At 39.2% G+C, this 23,002-nt stretch overlaps 2 protein-coding genes across 6 annotated transcripts in view; one reads left to right on the top strand and one right to left on the bottom strand.

Moving 5' to 3' along the window:
- Window positions 1-23,002, bottom strand: part of LOC149797405 (uncharacterized) — a 108,440-nt gene that overhangs the window by 6,823 nt on the left and 78,615 nt on the right. For all 4 annotated transcript variants that reach the window (XM_089962188.1, XM_089962189.1, XM_089962192.1 and 1 more), the window contains 4 exons: window positions 21,149-21,242; window positions 20,372-20,421; window positions 19,205-19,286; window positions 18,532-18,617 (listed from right to left, as the gene is read on the bottom strand). In XM_089962188.1, the coding sequence (XP_089818314.1) occupies window positions 18,532-18,617; window positions 19,205-19,286; window positions 20,372-20,421; window positions 21,149-21,242 (312 nt within the window). The remainder of the gene's footprint in view (window positions 1-18,531; window positions 18,618-19,204; window positions 19,287-20,371; window positions 20,422-21,148; window positions 21,243-23,002) is intronic.
- LOC149797407 (uncharacterized) overlaps window positions 1-23,002 on the top strand; it is a 130,255-nt gene that overhangs the window by 78,019 nt on the left and 29,234 nt on the right. The window lies entirely within an intron of this gene.

Genomic DNA, 23,002 nt, shown 5'->3' with positions numbered 1-23,002 from the left:
AATCAGGCCGCCAATCAAAAACTTGCAGAGCTTGTAACCCAAACACCCGAACAAATAAATACAAGCCTGATATCAGGAAGCGGATTTCGTTTTAGAAGACAATAATTTTATATAAAATGTTTAAACCTATATCTGATCCAGCGTTCGACATGGATGCACCAACACTCAAAGATGAGTCCGTGCGCGATTATCAGTATTATTCTTATGAGGCAACAGTACCTAATCAACGCGGACGAATTGAATTACGAGTCCAGGATACAAGTAGATATTTCCTGCCCGCTGAAGCATTTCTTGAAGTCACGGGTGAACTTGTAACAGATGTTGCCGCTAATACAGCATACGGAGCTAATGTTCGAGTTGGTTTTGTTAACAACGGTATCATGGCGCTGTTCAAAAGTGCTTCATACAGCATTGACGGAAGAGAAATTGAAATAATTCAGGATAATGTTGACGTTGCTACAACAATCCTGGGATTAGCGAGATACTCAGATGATTACACTAGATCAGCTGGTCCGACTATGATGTTCGCTAAGGATAATTCTGATCATCCTGAACACAGATCTACTATTCAAGTACAAACAGCACAAGGCACTGCTGTAGACCCACAACCGGCTGGATTTGCGGCCAGACCAGGTGCTGCATTTTTAATATTAAGGCCTAGTCCAGAGTACAATTTAGGTTTTGCTACGCGTAAATTAATGTTATCAGGTGACCGTAGGAGATTTTCATGCGCAATTCCACTGTCTCACATCTTTGGATTTTGCAGACATGTCAGAAGGGTTATTTTTGGAGCCAATCATACAGTTGTACTTAACCGAAAAAGTGATGACGTTGACGCCATCTGGCGAGAAGACGGTGTTGCTGGCGGTAAAGTAATATTATTCAAGCTTGCTTTGTGGATGCCAGTGATGTCTCCATCACTCGTTGAAGAGCAACGGTTACTCTCTTTTATGGACACAGGTGGTAAATCACTGATATCGTGGTTAACAACATCAACAGATTCCATTCAAGGTGCCGGTCTCGGGCAGTTTACGTGGCATATATCATCACAACAGGGAATATCAGCGCCGCGACATATTTTTGTTGCACTCCAGCAAAATGCGAGGTTGACTTCCCAACTACAGAGTCATATGATATTTGACAAACTTAATGTCTCTGAAGTTTCGCTGCGAATAAACGGACATCAAGAACCATCCGAAGATATAGTGATAGATTTTGAAAATAATCAAGTTGCGCGTGCGTATCATCGTTTGATGACATTTATGGGACGTGATCAAAATATTGATACCGGGTTGCAGATATCACAACTGGATTTTACAACGCTGTATCCGATTTATTACTTTTCGCTGGAACATTTGGATCTAACAAAACAATCTGTCGTTGATATACACTTCAAAGCTCATGTAGGTGAGTTTCCCGCCGGCCCGCCTGCTGGTTTTAGAGCTGTCGCGGTTATACTCTCCGATAAAGCAATGCTGCTTGAAGGTGTTGGCGGACGAATGAGAGTTATTGACGCTCCAGTAGAAAACATGTAACAATTAGATTAGTTTCTGAAATATAATGTCATACAGTCACGTTAACGTCACCTTGACTTCCGGTCAAGCAAAGAAATTGCAATCGAAGAACGCAAGCACGTGCGGGACATCAATAACACTAAAACGAGATCAACTTGTTGGTGGTCCAAACAAGCTGTCGTTGACTAATACTCAGATTAAACATTTTAATAAGGCACTAACAGCAAAAACCGGTGTCCGACTTAATTTCTCTGCTGCAGCTATCAAGGACATGACTAAAACCGGTGGAATATTTCCTCTTCTCGCAGCAATACCGGCGTTGATTGCCGCGGCAGCACCAGCCGTAGCAAAAGCCGCAGCACTCGGTGCAGTTGGAACAGCGGCCGGAATGGCACTTAAAAAGGCAACCGGAAATGGATACAAAAAAAAGGGACGCGGTCTAAGACTACCAGGAACTCCGGCATCATGGTACCCAAAACGGGTTTAAAAACGCTTCGTGAGACGCAGTCTCCAATAAGCAATTTTGATTTATTAGATGCTGTTAAAAAATTGCGTATAAAACATTTCAGAGGTGTATTCATGCGAGATCAATTACCGCAACGACCAAATAATCCAGAAACTGGCATTATCAATCTCGACAACAAAGACGGTCCTGGAACTCACTGGGTTGCTTACGCGATCGATCCACGTGGAATTATCTATTTTGATTCGTACGGTTTAGCACCGCCAGTTGAGTTTCTCAGGTATGTCCGCGGAGTGCCTCGCACTCTCAACAGCAGATTTTATAATGTTCCAGTGTGGCAGTCGACGTTACCAACACAAACATTAGTTGATCCGCCCATTTGTGGGAACGAGGTTTTAAATGTTCTTGATGCAATCTCAAGAAATCCAGCAACTCCTCCGCATCGAGTAGTGTATGAATATACCGCATCGAGAAATGCTAGGCATTTTCATGCTCGCATTTGAAAAACAGCAATAACAAATAATGGTAGATATTTACGGAAGACCTTTCACAAGAAAAGTCAAACCTGGCACAGATGCTGATCTCTCAAAATATGCGACCCGAGATGAAGTCGATAATCTTTTGAATATAGCTGGAGTTGACCCAGATGAAGTTGCTATTTTCCAAGACAGGCAAGGAAAACTAAGAACGAGCAACATTAAGTGGAATGATATAATTCGCAGAGTTCTTGGAGCTACCAAGGATAACTTCGTTGCATTTAGTGATGGTGGCCGGATCAAGGACTCGAATATATCAATCGCAAGCATCAAAGACAGTATTGATAAAGGTGTTGACAAGTGCGTGAAAAAAGCCGGCGACGTAATGACAGGAGAACTCAGCATGAACGGCAACAAAATAACCGCTCTAAAAAATCCGGAAGGTCTCGAAGATGCCGCAAACAAACAATACGTCGACGCGCAGTACCAACACGTTGCTGGCCTAGTCAGTGACAAAGTAACAAAAGCCGGCGACGTAATGACCGGCGAACTCAGCATGAGCGGCAACAAAATAACCGCGTTAGCGAATCCCGAATCCGACCAGGATGCGTCAAACAAACAATATGTGGACATCGTCAACGGTAAACTAAATACGCTGCGGTCAGAGTATGATGTTCACGTGAACGGGTTTAAAAGACTCCAAAGAAACTTTCAAAAAACTAGTGATACCGTGGATAAGTTCTTTGGGACTCCTCCAGTCGTCGATGTGAAACTCACCGATGTACAGAACGACATCAGCACGATCAAACAAACACAGCACGATATAGTATCGGGAATTCCTGAGATCGTTAACAAAACCAGTTTGATTAAAGTTCCCACTGGAGTTACTCCGGGGCATATCACCAACATCGTATTCACGGTATCATCGGGATTCGCAACATGGTCACGACAAAATAACACTATCAAATATACAGCAACAGCCACCGGTGTTTACAGGTTGTCTGTGTTTTCAGCCGCTAAATTTGAAATCTTCACAACATATCCTTGGAGACATTCCACCGATAAGTATTCGGGGGTTTGCACTGTAATACTAAACAGCGGAACCGAGGAAACATTTATGCTTGAAGCCGAGGACGATAATTTACCAGCAACATCTTACTGGTGGTGTTTGGAATTCGTCGCTGCAACTCCTCAATTGGTTACGTAATTGAAAATTACCAGCGATTTTAAATAATGTCAACGACGCCAGATGCTCAACAATATCGGTATAATCAAGTCCGTGAGTGGCAATCTGAGTTAAAAACTGTCATCGACGCGACGTCCCAAAAAGTAAAAAAATACCGCAGACGCATAACAGTGTTAGACGTTATGGTTTATTCAGTATCCGCCGTTGTTGCATCCGCGGGAGTAATACTATCAGCGGTCACTCCAGTGACTGCAGTAGTCGCTGCCACGATCTCTGTTTGTGCGACCACAACCACGGCAGGAGTTTTCGGCATCATAGCAAAAAAAATATCCTCGTGCGCTAACACAAAATTACACGATTACACGACAAAATTAAATACAGCCACGACCGCATATCAGAAATTATCATCGCTGATATCATCATCGTTAGACGTGCAATCCAGCGATGCTGCGTTGATATCAGATTCTGAATTCAAACTAATGTCAGATGCGTACAATGACTATTTGAAAACTAAACAAATAAATAATGTCACAAGAACTGCTTCAACAAATAGTCACAAACACAACACCGGTAAGGACCACAATGATCTCAGTGTCCTCGACGACACCAGAATTCGGTATTAATTTTCGAACTCCAATTCGTGTGACCGAAATCGCGTTGGCAAAGCTCAGCGTGTATCACAGCTGGCCCAATATCAGGTCGGAATCATTTGGCGGTTTGCAGCCGAATAATTCGTTCGTGTTCGGGAGACCCAGCGCGGACCCACAACAACGTGAACTTGAATGGGATACAATTACGCTACCCACTGGGAGTTATCAGATCGAAGAAATCAACAATGAGATACAACGCCAAATAAAACGAATCACCGGCAAGGAAGCCAAAATATCTGTGACCGCGCACGAACCAACGCTGTCTGCGGTCATTGAAATCTCAACACCGGGATACGCCGTGGATATTTATAGCAGCTCTCTTCGAACAGTATTAGGATGGCCACAAAAACAACCCGGGTTCGTGCCGGGTCCGGAACTGCCACCGAAGTCGGATTTCACGACCACGAAGGAAGAAGTACACGACCTCGTTAACAAGGTTGGCGACGATGGTTTTGTTTTATTTCGACCCCAACCACTAATAGAAAAAGTCGAATTCACTGCAATTCACGAAGATGGTTTGGGTTTAGGATTTAACCCGTCCGAGAATCATTATCTCAAGATTCTACATGTAACCGCGATAGAACCTCAGATATTTATTCCGATCAAACAAATGCATAAAGAACAACTGGAACTGTTGCGGGGATATTTCCAGGATTATATTTCTGATACGACAAGTGGAAACGCTAGCAGTTCTCGCACGAACATTATCACGACCATAGAAAAACTAAACAAACTCGCATCCGCAATGGAAAAAACAAATCAAATAGTAATTCAAAAATTTCTGGATGATCCCGACAAAGGAATAAAATTTGCGACGTTGTATAATATCCGCGTGGAAGATATTCCTAGTTTTAAATTTCCTGGATATAACGCACCCGTGCTGCGAGAATCAGTCCGGGATCTCATCGAGGAATCCTACAAAGATATCACTGACGCGTACGCGCGAACAAAACCGCAGCCGGTTATTCTCAAGCACGACAACAGCACTACCGCGGACGGCAGACACATCTCCGTCGGGATCGTAAATATCACAGATGTTATTGCGGTCAATCTTGTATGTGACGTCATCGATGGCAGTTACAGCGCTGGCAGCGCTAGCGCTGACACAACGACGGCACAACAAGGGTTTATCCTGTATACGTTCACACCAAAAGATCCGCCCGGGTTTCTGATTGTGCAAGAACCAATCAATGTGGTCTATCTACGGTGTAATAATCCGTGGTTGTCAACGATAAATTTCAAACTCACCGACCAACGGGGAAATTTGTTGGACCTGCGTGGCGAGACAATCTCGGTACACTTACTGGTGAAATCCTGAAACTCTTCGAGTTTCCAAATTGGAAATGCATAGCATTTCTGGAAGAGTTTCTCTGGCGATGCTAGCATCGTTGGAAACGCTAGCGTTTCTCACGCATTTAAAAAAAAACAGTTGTGTATAATGGAACACGAATACATCCACGCACGAGTTCATATTCATGATAAGCAAATTCTTTACGAGGCAATAAAAACCGCATTTGGAAACTCAAAGAGTTTCTCGGAACAGTATTTCCCCGTTAAAATAATCGTTGACGTGTATGGCAACGAAGACTTCTTGTTAACTCCGTCACAATTGACGCAGTTACAGCAAAATCATACGATCACAGCTTGGTGTCAACGAGAACAGATTATGAACTATTCTCATTGTTGTATTGATGCGCCCGCGCTCGAGCAAATCCTGAAAATGTAAAACATTTCCAAAATGTAAAACATTTCGAAAACTCTTTGAGTGGAAAACGCTATGCGTTTCACACACTCTGAAAACGCCTTTGGAAATGTAAAGCACATTTCCAAGGCAAAAAAAAAATAATACACTTTTTTTTTACCCTGGCGTGGTTCAGGTTCTACCTGTGTGTGTCACACGCGGTGGTATTTATACTTCTTCGGCGTCACAAATACTAGTATTTGTGTCGGAAATGCCAGGTATTTCCGCGTCTAGATTCTTTATGTGACCTTGTAGCCGTCGTACCCTGGTGTTGATTAATTTTCGAGTCTCATATTGTTGTGACAATTCAAGCCTGATCTTCTCAACTGCGCCGCACAGTGGAACGAATTCAGATACCTGATCGTCAGTTATCGACGCAAGTGACCCGTAAACGTAATTCTGTATATTTTTAATGAACCTATAACACGCGGCGAGATTGTTCTTGCCGGCGCGCTCATTCAACGATTCAAAATCTGACATAATTGTTTCAGCGTTTAGTAAAATATTAAAACCACGCTGTTGCAATTTTTCGAGTTCAACAATTATGACATTTATGTTTTCGTGATTCATATTATTATATATTTTATATTTTTAAATTGCATGAGAGTGTTTACGAGTTATCGTCGAGGATAAGCTGTATGTAGGAAAATGAAATATATTGTTTGAGCGATTTTGAAAATGCTGTTTTGTAGATCCCATTTGCGACTCGTTGTACCGAAGGTTGACAAATACCGAAATATTTGCCAGCTGCGGCCATTGATTGAAATATCATTTCTTGGCCCGTCTCTGTATTTCGAGACTTAACAGCCCGTTTTCCAACTGTTTTACAATGACCTGTGTTACCCAGTAAGCAGTTCTTGCGTTGCGTGACCATCCGAAGATTGTTTATGGCATTATTGGCCGGATTCCCGTCAACGTGGTCAACGACAAGACCCTTAGGGATCAATCCATGGAAACATTCATAAACGAAACGATGACAGAGATAATCTTTTCCTCCAGCATGGAATTTTAGATAACCGGTATTGGATACAACACCGATTGGTTTCCGTCGCCGGCAGTGTCTGATTGTACCATCGTGTGACGCTTCATAATTTGGAATAGTTGGATGTGGAACAAATTCTTGTTCGGAAACAAATTTTTGTTCGGGGACGAATTCTTGATTCATTATACTATAAGCAAATCATTTGTCTAATTCATAATTTGTCTGAAAACTTATTTATGTAATCACGCTCCGAGAGAGTGTTCGAGGCTGGATATTTTTTATCATAATACCGTTTTAGTTCTCGATAGCGTTTTCCCCCACACGCTGAACATAATTGCGTTTTTCCTCGTACTCCAATGCCGCATCTGATACACGGTATCGGTCCTAGACTCCCACCGCGGACCTGTTGAGCATGTTGTCCACAGTATTCGCCTCTGCAACGTCTGTTACACGGCGCTGATGAATTTAGTTTGATCCACTTGCATGAGAAACTCTTTGAGTTTCCGTTCATTATATATAATATATTTGTCTATTTAAATACTTGTCTTAATTATAATAATGAGTTTTGAAAGACTATCCAGAATAAAACCCGCAGGCGGTCGATTCGATCTTGACCGGTTAACCACTGATCGTCGACGAAGAGAGTTGGCAACGGTAATTGGTGTTATCAAGGATGCCAAAGAAGAGTTTCGTCGTGATGGTGCCGCACACACGTGGTCTTCGTATAAAATTATCCCCGGCGATGCTAGCATCGCTCATCGAAGAGTTTCCCGTGAAAACTCCTTGAGTTTCATCATTGATGGTACCATCAACGATACAATCGCGCGTAATATAATTGAGTATCTCGACGCGAGAAGATATTTCGTGCAGATAAAATTTATTGTTGGAGTCGACGACGAGGGAACCCGAAAGTGGATTATCAGAGACAAACTAGACCCTGTTCTTGATGCCAGGCGGGGGAAAACCGTTCTGTTGAGCAAAGACTCAAACCCGGGAGTACTTGTTGGGATTGATATACCGTATTATGCCAGAGCGTATCCTGTGACCGCGGTCGTTTATGGAATTTATCCGATAAAGAAACCACGCGTTGATAAACTCGCCCCGATGAAGGTGTCAGAGTCAAGGATGAATTGTGTAGCTGAGCGAGTAATGGAACATTTTAAAAATGCAATGCGAGGAAACGGCCTAACACCGCTAAGACAAACTAAAATAACAGCGTGGGCGACACACGTAGCGGATAAAGGAGCGTCAATAAATGATGTTGCTGAGCTAGAGCGATTACTAAAATTTCCTATAACGGTTTCATCGCTAACCGGTACGGTATTGTATGCGTGTAAATATGATTCCCGTGGAGCACCAATAACTATTATCGATCATAACAGTCACGCCTGGACTGACTCGGTTAGGATATTCCCGCGAGACCGTGTTGTGAAGTATTATCCGGAATTGCCGAGCGGAACCGCTAACGGGGAGAGTGCGAGGCACTCTATGTTTGATTTTATTTATCAGATAAGTAAAACCGATCCGGTGTCTGTGTGGTTATTCAGAAGTAGCGAAGATGGAGAATATGATCAGTTTGTGAGACCCGACGGGGAAATATACAGAACAATGGCGTTACAGCAGGAAATGAAAAAACTCGCAGAAAAATATCATGCGACGGACATTGATACGTTACTGACACACTGTTTTACTGTCCCCGGTGTTGCCGCACATGTAGCCCGGGAACGAAATTCATGGAGACCAACTCCGAAAAGTTTTCTTGGGGATATCCAACAGAGCTGTGTCGAATACGGACACGGCGGTTTGTGGAATACTCGATATGATTACCGCGGTATGATATCCGTGGACATGACGGCGTGTTATCCAGGAAGTTTCCTTGGGCGTGGAGAATGCAGCGAATATTTTAAACGGTTTGGCCACGTTACAAACTCGATGACAAGAGTTGCTGTAAACGGACCATTGCCTGATTTTGACCTGACAGGATTTGCTTGTGTGTCGTCGTTTAAATTCGCTAAGGATTTACATCCTGTGTGTTATGTTTGGTTTGGCAGACATTTCGTTGAGAAGCGATGGGCACCGATAGTGTTATTGCGATACATGCTTGACAGTCGAATACTGTTGTCGCTGACGGTCAGCGAAGCGATTATATGTTATTGTCGTCAAACCGAAGTTTGGTTGCCAACTCCAACGCGGGTTACGTTAGAAGAAGTCATCGAAGATTGGTCACGAGAACATCCAGAAACTTCTATCGACGCTATCATCAAGAAAGCTCCTGAAGTACTTAAAAGCAAACTTGGAAATGATGAAAGCACAGCAAAAGATCTAGGACGAAGAATAATAGGGAAATTCACTCAAGGTGGAGCGTATGATCATAAACAACATCACAGTCGATTAATCATGGACAAGGCTGAATTGGATCTTGTTGTCGCTGATGCAGCCACGAACAACATGTTCTGTAACCGCGAAGATGTGTTTCTGTCAAACGGGGAAAAATTAGGAACTGTTTTTAGTTATATCGACGGAGAATCATCTCAGTACACACATTTGAGATCTTCGATGCTAGCTTATGTATCCATAAATTTGTTGTCGATGATTAATAGATTCCCTGTTATCGCAGTGAGAGTTGCAACGGATTCATTTTATATCGATAAAAAACACTTAGCGGTGTTGAATAATGTTATATCGGATGATCCATCGTGGGGCTCGTGGAGAATAAAGAATGAAATGTTACAAGGATATTGTGAATCAGCTGACGTTGAAATCAAGGATGAGTATCGCAGCGCAGAAATGTCTTCGACGTCGTTGTCGCCGCCGGTGCACGATCCTGTTACAAGACACAAAACAGTTTATCTGAACGGGCCTGGTGGTTCTGGTAAGACAACTCGGGCGATTGAATTATTTCGCGGTTCTGACCTGGTCGTGCTGACTCCCACACACAGACTTGCCAGGGAGATGAGGCAACGGGATGTTAACGCGTGCACGTATCACAGTTTTTTCAAATACAGCGGCGGCACGTGGACACCATCGCGGATGGGTACGAAATATATTCCCGAGAAAATAATCTGGGATGAGATAGACACTGTGCCGTTAGATATATTAAAACAGTTTCTGGATTGGTTGCTAAAGAAAAATACCGCAGTGGTGATGTGCGGCGATCATGGTCAACCACCGCCATTTACAGGTGAATCTCCACACACGTGGCTGAAAACTTTTGTAGATTATTATGAGGAAATAACTAACGATCACAGATCACTCGATGAAACGCTGAAAGAGTTTAAGGCGTTGATCAGGCTACAAACCAATAAAGTCCAGTGTGAGATAATGCGTGAAATAATTCCAGAGACGGAGCTGAGCGACTTTTGGGAAACGTGGAAACCAGGTGATTTAATTGTTGCAAGTAGAAAGATAGTCAGGGACACACTTCAGCAGCAGTTATTTCAGTTACATCAGAAGAAATTTCCCATGCTGGCAGTGCCGTTGTGTTACAGACCAGCTGATACGCGATTGCAGAATATTGACGTTGATATTCCAGGGCGCCTGACTGCGTCGGGGGTGGAGAAACAGAATTTAGTATTGAATGATATTGTCACAGTTGATGTTGATGCTGTCGAACAGGCACTGAAAATGAGCAAATCCCCGTGGACGCTAGGATACGCTATGACCATCCACAGTTCGCAGGGACTAACTATTTCAGATACAACAGTTTGGATTGTTGATGATCGCATCGAGTGGTCAAATTTAGTTTATTTAGCCGTGTCAAGAGTAAGAAGGATAGCTCAGTTACAAAGAATTGTATTAGATGATGTTGTCAACGACAGCATCAACAGATCAATCGCTGATGATACAATAAGAAAGAAATTAGCCGGTTACAAACAGAGCGACAAAAAAAAATGGCAGAGAGTTTGATCTCGACGAAGCATTTATTATACAATTACAACAACAGCAGAATAATCACTGTGCGAGTTGTAATTGTTTATTGCTGTGGCAGTATTCGAAAAACGACCCAAGACAATTTACCGTAGATAGAATAGATAGCAGTCGTGGTCATACACGTGAAAATGTGATGTTGACCTGTCTTGAGTGTAACCGACGCAGAGGTGTTGCTGCAGTTATTTAAGTGATCGGGGTGGTAATTGTGTATCCGTGGGAATCACCTGAAGTTGCTCGCGTGTGAATCCACGCTGAGGAGCAGTTGAATCTAATCTGTAGATTGCGTTTCTCCCAGTTGATCTTGTTATGCTGGATATCTTATGTGTAGTAACACTCCATGTGGGATCGGTTGCTCTTTTTTTTCCTCCTTCTAGTTCGCCTGGTTCGTATAAATACCTAACGGTGACATTACCCAGCAGTGGGGACGCTAGCGTCCGTGGCTGCGTTGAAACATATCTGCGTGTACTGACGGGGGGTATATATTTTTTTGTGATTGCATTTACAGGTCTCATGTTTGTTGTTCTGGTAATTTCATTATTCAGCGCGGCTATCACGTTTGGCAGTCTTGCAACCCATTCACGAGATCTCGTATCGTAAATGAATTCCCTCGCGTACTGGTATCCGAATAATCTCTCAGCGAGTGTTCTATTAAATCGCTCAACAATTGCCTGATCCCGATGAATTTCAGTATGTCCTCGTCGTATAACAACGTTATGCTGCTTTGTCAGTGATGATACCGCGCCCTGAAATTCTTTACCAGGATCAACTTGTAATAATCGGGGCCAGCTTAGAGGTCCTCGTTGATAAATTCGTTTAAACGCAGAGGCAACTTCAGCGGCTGTTTTAGTCGCTAACGGTTCTGCTTCTTTGTATCTACTAGCAACATCAACTACTGTTAGCGCGTATTTGTATGTTTTTCTACGGACAGTATCATGAGGCAGGAATAGTATGTCAGCCTGATGAACTTCATTGGGGATACTAACATCAAAATGTGCAAAATTGATTTGTCGAGGTGGTGGTAAGTAGATTTGCCATATTGCTTGTTTTGATAGCCAATTTTTGGCAACCTCGCGTGTTACTTTTGCTGCGCTGGCGAGTTTATTAATTGCTGAGTTACCTCTCCAGTATCCGATTGGGGAATAATAAATCGCTTCCATTGTTATTAATTATCCAGCGCCTAATGCTAATTTAGATTTCATCGCTGATCTTATTAACCAATTAGCGAGTGACTCCTTAAATGATTTATTTTTTATGGCGCTTAGTGCATGAATTAATTTCACATCCGCGATATGCCTGTCTTGTAGATCTTTACTTCGATAAGCAACATCATGTATGTGACACGCTGCGTCGATAGCGTTTATCGGATACTCTCCCGGTTTTGGTTTAGATTGTTCATCAAGTCTGATATCTAGTCGGGTCCCTGGACCGCAGTAATTGTATCCCGGAAGATGTTTTTCTCCGGGATATTTAGCCCAAGGGGTACCTGGAAGTCGTCCGAGGGTTGCTGCGATGTCACCTCCGCTGACTTTGTCAGGCTTTTTTTTTGAAATCTAAATTTTTTTGTGCCACATCGCGCACACTTACCAGAGAGTGCTTGTCTGTTATTTTTTGTTGTAATGGTTGTTATGTCGTTTGTAGGGGTTCGTGCCTTGCACTTTACACAATATAAATCCATAATTATTATTCTTTATATACAAATGGAGATCACTGATTTTTCTGCGACGCGAAGGAAAGAACCAGTCAAGCATAATTCAGTGCTACCAAACTCTATCAGAATGATCATCATAGGACCGTCAGGATCAGGTAAAACGCAACTGCTACTGAACATGATAATGAAGTGGATGAAATGGGACAAACTATACTTGATAGCTCCGTCTGTGGATGATCAGCGATGCTATAATGTTATAAAAGATTTTAATGAGAGTGCAAAAGCGCTGAGTGAAGACGGAGAGGATGTTGTTGAATTTATAACTGATATTGAAGAAGCTCCGTCCGTGGAAGACCTTAACGGGGAAATAAATAACCTAGTAGTGTATGATGATGTGATGCTGGACAAGCAAAAAAATCCTGCAAGAATATTTTCACGAGTTCGTCATAAAAACACTGATGTGATTTATGTTACTCAGCGTTATACACAAATACCAAAAGTAATCAGGGATAACTGTAATCTTCTTGCGGTGTTTAATGGAGTTGATGTTCACACGCTGAGAAATATTCATCAAACCTGGTGTAGCGGCGATATGGATATTAATAAGTTTAAGAATTTCTTTAGTCGCGCTCAAAGAACCCCGCACGGATTTGTGACAATAAATTTACACGACCCGCGGACACGATACCGTATCGGACTTGATACATTGTATGGTTAACATAAAAATGTTTTTCCTTGGCGTCGAAGCATTTCTCACAGCGGGGGCCGGACCGATCATGGATTTTTCAATGACGGACCCCGCGAGCGATGCTAGCATCGCCAGGGAACCTGTTTTTGTGTATTTGGCCCTCCTGTATTTGTGAAACTGTTTTTATCTATTTATTCTACTTTTAGTTTCGGTCTGTTCGCCCTCCCTGCTGCTCTTGTCCTCGTGCCGTTCACATCGGCTAAAGACTCTTTTAACGTCGAAGAACTGGAAAAATAAAGAGAACCAAAGGGCAGGACCGGCCTTACGCGAATTGGACCGATTTGGCCCTTTCAAGGTTGAATACGGCTCTATACGTGCCATCAGACCTCTGTATGTTTCGTTTGCATCCCTTCTTATGCTAACTAACTGGCTAAAATATTCGTGAAGTTTGTCTCAAACCTATTTATCAGGGCCTTTCTTAGCTCAGCATAGTTCTTGCTTGTTTGCTGTGTTACCTCTCTTGCCTCTCCTGTTAGCAATATCCTCAGTTGCAAGGTTTTCGTTCTTCGCTCCATTTTGCATGATCAGCCACGGCCTCAGATTCTGAGAGAAATGTAAGAATATCTTCATTCGCTTGGTGATTGTAAGTTTTAAGTTTGACTTTGAATGGCAGGCTGTAATTCTTTTTATCTATGTCTTTCTGATATTTCACTCTCTCTATCTCTAACTCCAGCTCTTTAAGTTTGAGAATGTGCTCCATTCGCTACTTCTCGCTTTCAAGGTCTAATCTTTGTCGTTCAATTCTGTCTCTAACTGCCACCGGTCACTTTCAGTATGCTTGTTGGTATTCTTGGATGTTTTCTTGTTTGCTCTGTGGTTTCTTTAGTTTTCTTATAGGATGTTCTTCCTCGCTTCCATGTCATCTGCTTCATCACTGAAGTCTACTTCAATTTCTGTAAATTTCGTCAAATTTATTTGCTGTTTCCTTCTGGTTCTTTCCCTTGCAACAGTGTGCTCTTCAACAATCGTTCCTACTTCCTCTTTGATAATGCTACCTTGGGTCGCCATTTCAATCCATATTTTGTTTATCCTTGGCTTAAGAGGAATCACACACACAAAGTTACAAAGTATATCCAATAACAATTTGCAGCTACACTACTCAGACAAAACTTTATTGTGCTGTTTCAATGTTGCTGTCAAATTTCCAATAACTTTTCTATCCCACCGCTGCCACCAAAATTGTTACCGGTACAAAAATTGCAAACAATAGCATCCAACACAAAGTAGATTCCCAGCCACTTTTTTATGCAAACCCAAGCTAGGGCTCAAGACGACTGCCCTTTACACAGAAAATATTGGTAGTTGTACACAGGGCGATATTTTATCAAAACTACGGAATGGAGACAAAGTCAGGTTTATTAATATTATATATTTTTGCTTTTACAGTGATGCCAAATACAGACTCCAAGTATTATCGGTCAGAATTTTTATTGGTATCAGATTTGTGAACTATGTAAAATTTGTTTCTAACATCACCATATCTGACCGCTTAAAATCCTTTAAACTAAAACTACCATATACACCCATGTCTTTTGACTGAATGATAATCAATATTTATGCAATAAATTGGAGGGAAATGTCAAGCATTAATATGACGGCAACAATGCCATTTTTAAACGGGGGCGAACTTGGGAAAAGTGAGGGCGTTTTGGACATGGTGGAAATGGGAGGATTATGATTGTGAAATTATGGTCATTTTCAACAGGGGCGATTTGCAGTGGGACGGATTTGACACTGAAGCTTTATCAAGTAAAGTTCACTGGAATTATTCCTTGTGTAGTTTACACAAACGCAATTTGATCAGCTTTATGTGACCAAACGGAAGAACAGTTTGGTTACAATAAAATTGTTAAAGCCAGAGATGGCAAAATGCAACGAAACATCGGAATATTTCAATTCCTCGCAGCTATTGCATTTATGTTATCAAATGCGGCTCCAGCAGCTGCAAAAGCTGCTGCTGAAATTGAATCAAGATTCATTCTGCAAGAGGAAAAGGTCTTCGATTATCCCCATGGCTTTAAAAACAAACTTGGGGTGAAATAATCAGCTGTGGCTTCGCTGTTGACCCGTCCATTAAATAGGGGTGGCATACGACCACTGTTTGATTCATTGCTACCGTTGCAAAAATGATGGATACCCCATATGCAGACATCTTGTTAAAGCCTTGCGTGCACTCAAGTATTTATGAAATCCGCAATCACTTAATTATCGCTTTGAAATTACGCTTAATATGATACAGAATGCCTATTGACATTTACGGATACTCTACCGCGTAATGACGCGGCCCTGATGTGGATCTGACCAGGTTTGCCACCCAATCGGATTTGACTGAGCTTACTAGCCGGCTTGTTATTGACGTCGATAATGGCGAACTTGCAATTTTTTAAGATCAAACTGGAAAGTTTAAAGCATGTAATGTGGACATTAAAGACGTTGTTCTGATGGGAGTGTATTAATGACTTAAATATGTCGATTGTGCTTATCCAAGACAATACTGACTATGCTTGCTAAGACAATGCAATACGTGGATGAATATATAACAGAGGTACTCTTGCCACCAGGCGTAGTAACTACATGGGGGGATGATCAGGTAGCGTAGGAAAGAAAAAGAAAAACAACATTGCAAATGGTCGACATAATTTTTATTAGTGTTGGACGTAGTTTTGATGCAATCGAATCTCATATTTTAAAGGCACGCGAGTCTGGATCAGGTTTATTCATCGTAGGCAGCTTAGGTGTGACTGGAGTGAAATGGCAATTGTGATAAATAATGTCCATCTTGGTACACCATCACTAATGTTTAAAACTCGTTCACATATACAATGCCGGTGTCATTAGTCGCCGGAAATGGAATTCAGTTTGAAGGGTTCAACGTTTATCTGGAAGACATTAAACCACCACTGGTATTTATATTTAAGATTAGATTTATTATTACATAAGTGATGGAATCTGACCGCCATGATGAGGTTGCGGATTCGCCGATTGGTGTTGAATCAGCTGATCAGTCATGCTAACATCGATGCTGATTTTGTTGCATTTGTCGACGAATATCAGACCACACAGTGAAACCAAATCATTTAAAACTCTGATTTACAGTCAGTGAAAATCGAGTAAATGTTTGCCAATGTAATGTAGTAGCATGATATTAGAGATTTTGTTGATTACAGATCAAGATTAAAGTCTGCTACCTCACATGACTTTCCTCACGAAAGGGTGCAATTGGGTAACGCTCGCTTGTGGGTATGTGCTCATGATATGAGGACAAAGTCGGGGGGGGGGGGCGAGTAGAGGGCTGTGATCTAGATCAGTAATCAAAATCGAAATCCTGTATTATAATATTATTTCAGTACTTTATACACTATTGTTCATTTCGATCTTATTTTTTTTTCCATGGAAAAATGACAATTCAAGCCTATATTCTTCCATGGTTACTGAGCGCTTGAAATATCATGATGATTGTGATCTTTCTAATGGTGTTGCTCCATCTGGACAAAATTAATAATGCCGTAAGTGCAACGACACACAGACTGGATTTTGTTTCCATGGATTCGTAGCTTAAAGTGTTATGTATATTTAATTTAATTGCTTGTTAGTTAGTCATATTTTAATTACTTTTTATTACATGCTATTGTAACGTAACATTGTATGTTGGACTTGACCTTGTCCAAAAATTGAGTTCATTTTTGCCTGACGCAAGTTGACTTTTTTATTTAATTCATTTTAAACAATTGATACATAGCTAAATTATTTTCTCTGTGCATGGGTTCAATATCATGACCATTATTAACAGAAAAAGTAAATATGTTTATTTAGGTGAAAGTTTTGGAGTTTCCTAAGTGAATTATATACAATCCAGGTTAATGTTTTGTAAACATTAGGATCATTCTAGAAGGTTTTTTTCCATTTGGTAATGTATATTTTTTACATAGAATATGTTATTTGCGACCTGAGGTCAAGTAGAGAACTACATAATCTTGGGACTGTGAGGACTTGGTAATTCGTACTTTAACTTCCAGCACTTTCAAGTTGTATATTATATGTTATGACCAGTAATTCTGGGCTGAAATCTTTCAAGTTATTGAATTCAAGTGATTATTTTCTATGGAAATACAAAAGTGCTCTGATTAAATTCTTGGATTAAGACATTCAACAAAATTTATATTGAATTCTAACCTGGAATTATATTTCTGTGACTCAACAAATGACTACTGACATATCAACACTCCATAAGCTATAACAAACACGTCATCGCCTTCAGTTTGTGGATTTCTTCTGCACTTGAGATTTCTTTAAGGACTTTAAATTACTAGGACTTGTGTCTGTAATTCTTGGATTATTCTGCGATTTAATTCGCAATACTGTAAGGTTTTTTTTCTCGTTTTAACTTTGTATTCTAGAGAAGTAAATTATGTGTTAAATTTTACAAAGTTTGTTTCTTTCACTCTTTCCTTTTACTTATTTTAAGAGCATAGACTCATAACAAAAGTAAGTCGTGAAACATTAGGTTTGAATGAACTGCACTGTGGAAATTACCTTCTCTATATGTATTGTGATGAAATTGGATACCTGGGAAGTGTGATGCTACAATGATAGCGCCAGTTATGTTTTCCCTATAGCACTAGTTGAACTAATTAGAGCTGTTAATTATGACGGAGCTGTCTGCTTGAGGGCAGTGATCCTAAGGAGTATGAACCCTTATCTGCTTTCCTATGTCAAGTATCAGGTTTTAACTAGACTGAATTATGGACTGGGAAAGTGGTTTTTAGTAGATTCACAGACTTGAGAGGGAAGAGAGGTTTCGTAGCTTTCAGTATGAAAGGATTAATTAGGTTTTCTCTCTCTAACGGATAGTTAGATTGTAACTCTACAGGAAAGTAGTTTTTTTTAGTGTAATGCAACACCAGGCTAAAGGAGTGTAAATAGTGAATATTGTAAATAAACATGTAAATAACAGAATTATTTTATGGATTTATTTCTGAACCCATCACGTTACATTATATACCATGTTTCTACCCGATAAATATGCGTTTTTGCCGCTTCGAAGGACTATTCAAGCGGCGTTTCTCCATGCAAATATATTGCACATGTTTACAAAATTTGTGCCACTTACATGTCGCATTAGTACTGGTATCCCGAAAGCTGATAAAACAAGTATCCTGTAAAAGTCTAAACATGAAATTAAAACTTGTTTACCTTAAGGGAGGAAGATAGCTTGGCACCACTCTCTTTCCGGAAGTGGTTCCACTGCAAATCTAGCACCCGTAGCGTTGTGTTCGTCTCTGCAAGACGACAGAAAATAATTAGATATCTTTACTCCTTTGCTAAAACCCTTTTATCGATAATTAATATAATTCTCGTTCCTCAGTTCTTATAATAAGACAAGTGGCACATACTTGCATGTCTTTTTCTAGATCCGAAATATGATATCTCCAGTTGAGACAGTAGGACCCTTTGAGGGTTGTAATAATAATGGCATGGTCTGGTTCAAAGTTATCTATAAGAATACTCCTTCTTGAACGTTTAGACTAAGATTGATTCTGTTATAGCTTGTTATTAAACAAGAAACATATCTTCTACAAACTGTTAACATATTTTTATTTATCTTTATTGTATTCCGGTCTTGCACTACCTACATGGATATTCAAATAACAGCTTATATGTCAAAAAATTGTGCGTGATAAAGTGGAATTCATATGTTGGCGGCAAAACGAATTTTGAATAATTTTCATTTAAAAGGACGAGGTAAAATATCTATATTCCAAATAATATGCATGATGTATAACTTCAAAAAATTAGTATTAAGCAAAGAAGGCAAAAGTACAATATATTGATCACGGATAGTAACCAATCACTAATTTGTTCTTACCCAATTCTTTGGCAAGAAGTTTTCCTCCGTCATATCCTAATTTGTTGTGACCCAAATACAACTCATCCATTGTCGCGGCGTTCTGTGAAGAAATAACATGTGTGAAACTGGCAAGAAATATGAAACAATAGCATAGCGAAAATGGCTTGTTTTGTAATTTGTAAATGGCCTTTATCAATTCCAAATGTTGAAAAAGTATATTTTACGATAAACGATACATTAGTATCACCTCTTTAAAAGATATGTGTAAAGGCAAACAAATAAATGAATTTTATAGCACTTTATAGCACCGTTGGAGATAACACAGCTATTTATTCTTTAAAAATGTTTTTAAAAAATAGGCAAGCATAACTTCTCCTAATAACTTGCAAAATATTCCTGTCGAATTCTGCTCAGCGTGATACAAGAGTAGAATTATCATTTCCGCTTGAAAGCTGCAAAGAAAATATAAATATTCCCATGCAAGCAGCGTCAGTAACTAATATGCTGTTTTGCACAATCTCTTACCAATCTGTATTGGAATTAATTTATTTAACGTAATTAAACGAATTATATAATTCTGGTAAACGTTCGATATAGATTGTAAATATGATTTATGTTTTGTCTTAAATAAACTCAAAAGGAGAAACAGCTCGTAAAATTAGTATTTCGTATTTGTTATTATCTTTATTGCCCTTCATAACGCGGTGTGCTAAACGGAAGCTTTCTTAGTGACGGAAGTTAGTGAATCAATATTCAATTGGTCAGCGGATCTGCGCCCATCTTTGAAAAGCTCTAATGACGCATATTTAAACGATTGCAAATTGTCGGTACCTAGCTATGTCTCTCCAACGAAATCTCTGACAGCAGCAGCATTTTCACAAGACAAAGCAATTTTTACTGGTGCTAAAGTCCTATGTTAGGCGATCCTCTTTCGCCGTAAGACAATAAAATCAGTTTACGCAATAACATGATTATAATAGCAAGTTATAGGTCATTCTTAATTTCCAGCCAAGAGACAAGCAAAGGTTTTGGAATCTGTTTCAAAACAGCATAGAATATAAAGATACCTGGTAAGACTAATCACCATTCAAACAACATTTCTAACTTTACGTTACTGAGCAGTTCAACTGCACTTTAGTGTTTGCGTTATTTTTCATCGATGTTTAGTTCTAATGATATACTTACCCTTATAATCTTGACAATCACATCAGTTTCTGTGTGATCAATACTGTTTGCTACAAGCAAATTAAAATGTAATGTTTAGTCAACATAGTTTATCATCGCAAAACTACTTAACACATATTTCATAGTGACTAGGGCCTTGTGGAAGTTTATGGACCAGTTAGTCACACAAAGACATGAATATTATAATGAAATCCAATGATCTCTTTAGTCGTGTGTCATTATAACGTATCCTAATTGAGTTCACGATAAAATTAAAATAAAAGTATGTCTCACAGGCTGGCCGTCGATACGCTCGAAAGGACTGTGTTCCACTGTCACTGGATACTCTAGACGAGCATGTTTGAGACACGTATGGAGATTCTCAGTGTAGAGAATGTCATTCATATCACCTTTAAACATTTAACCATATTAGTTAATGTTCATAGTTATATAAAGTTTTTTGGCTGCATTTCTTGTTCTATTACGGTATCATATGGCAGTGTGGATAATGGAAAGTCGATACGTAATACTGTCACAAATTGTTTTGTCTACAGAGATTATATAGTTAAAAGCTAAGACAATGCATATAGTTTAGTGCTAAGTCTCTACGCTTAATTTAAAAAAGCTACACAAAAGTACATTTTTTATTATTTGTCACAAATATTCAAAATGTCAGTTGTTTAATGTTCATTGTCATAGTATTTTTTATAAAAATTATGGTACCTTTAGATACGAAATTTAATGGATTCGTTCCTTCTTAAACCTTAAATGTAAAGATTCGTCAGAATTCTTACTCACATTCTAACCGTAAAATTTGTAACGTCTTATTCTGTTCGAGAGTCTCAGATAACGCCACGAGGCCTTCTCTTCCAGGGTTAGTTGCGGATAAATCCTGAGATATAAAAAGGATCAATAAAGCTAATAATAATAATAATAATAATAATAATAATAATAATCGTCCTCAACAGTACGTTATCTTAGTTTTGATTTGTTGGTCTTTTTTCCTTGGTAGCATACCTTCAACCTGCAAACCTATTCCTTAATGTTTCTAGACTAGTGTCTCAGTTTTCGTCATATTTAAACTAGTATCAAGGACCATCAGTAAATCCCAAATAAAAACGAAACAGTGAATTCTCTAATGAAAACGATTAGACCCTTCTGTTTCGCGTATCACTGAAAACATACCAGAATACTCAAACTGGATGTGTACATGATATCCTTACTGGTGTGTTTAAAATATTAACAAGATGAAACATTTAGTTAAAATAATCCAGATAAAGAGATACAGATCATACAAAACAACGCCGGAGAATATATTTCATTCAAGCAGGGATTTTTAGTCGATGGATTCGTGAAATAAGATAAAAGATATAATAATTAACAGAAGAATAAGCTTTGTAGATAGTTTCAGATGTATAGGACAATCTTTCGAAAAAATATGTAAATATGCTTAACAATGAAAATTTAACATTGGGCACTGAAATATTTTATGGACATGACCCTTACAGATTTGAAGAAAAACATTTACCCATAGTAAGTTTTATAAGATTAAGCTCCAACGCTTAAGTAAACAATTCAGTCCACTTTGAATATTTTTAAGCATTTATTAAAAACTTCAGTCCAATTAGAATATTTTTAAGCATTTATTAAAAACTTCAGTCCAATTAGAATATTTTTAAGCATTTATTAAAAACTTCAGTCCAATTAGAATATTTTTAAGCATTTATTAAAAAATTCAGTCCAATTTGAATAATTTGAAGCATTTATTAAAACATTCAGTAAAATTTGAATTTTATTAAGCATTTATTAAGTATTGTTTCAGCTAATGAAAAAGGTGGCAGGTGCAATATCTGGTATAATTTGCAAGTTTTGAAGTAGGTTATTTATGAGCGCTGATCAAACTGTGTTAATTAATCAATGACGTCGTCCATCACATTAAATGCTTTCTATAGTAATATGTTTGTTATTTTACATTATTTGCTGATCAAAGGTGTAAAAAAGGAAGGAGCATTTGGTGATAACTTTGACATATTCTAAAACATGTCCGTAATTTATAAATAATCTCATAAATTAAAATAAAACAGCTTCTGCAAATATTTTTATCAAAATAAATAATTATTTTATGATAACTAATATTTTTTGAGCCTTCTAAATTTTCACGTGTTTTTGTACGAGTCTCATCATCATATTCTTCCTTATCAGCACTAATTTTCGCTTACTTTTGTCGTCGAATTCTTTTCTCAACGATTTCTTATCGCAATGTCAAGGAGTATTCATCTATCTTTGGAAAACGTTCGTTAACTTCATTGGTATTATTGGTAGGGCTTAAAGCCATTTTGAACGAACTTTGTGTTTTTGTCGATTGTTGTTTTGTGATTCTTCTGATTTTAATAGCCATGTCACTCAGTAACCCAAACACTATGTCAACGGAAACAGGATTCTCAAATTTCATTTTGGAATCTTTTATGAATTGTTATAGTTTTATCATGATGTAAACATATTAATCATGCTATGAAATCGTTCCGTCTTTACATCTAAAATTTCCATGAAACCAACTCAATCCCTCCTCCCACATCCCGTATCTCATTAGTCAGAAATAAGATAGATAAAATTGTTTTCATACTATCTTCATTGTTTCTAGTCATCGCTGTT

The sequence above is a fragment of the Sinohyriopsis cumingii genome, chromosome 6, assembly GCF_028554795.1.
Source record: "Sinohyriopsis cumingii isolate HCF-2022 chromosome 6, ASM2855479v2, whole genome shotgun sequence".
NCBI lineage: Eukaryota > Metazoa > Mollusca > Bivalvia > Unionida > Unionidae > Sinohyriopsis > Sinohyriopsis cumingii.
The sequence above is the reverse complement of the archived record's forward strand: the minus strand, read 5'-3'. Positions and strand labels throughout refer to the sequence as shown.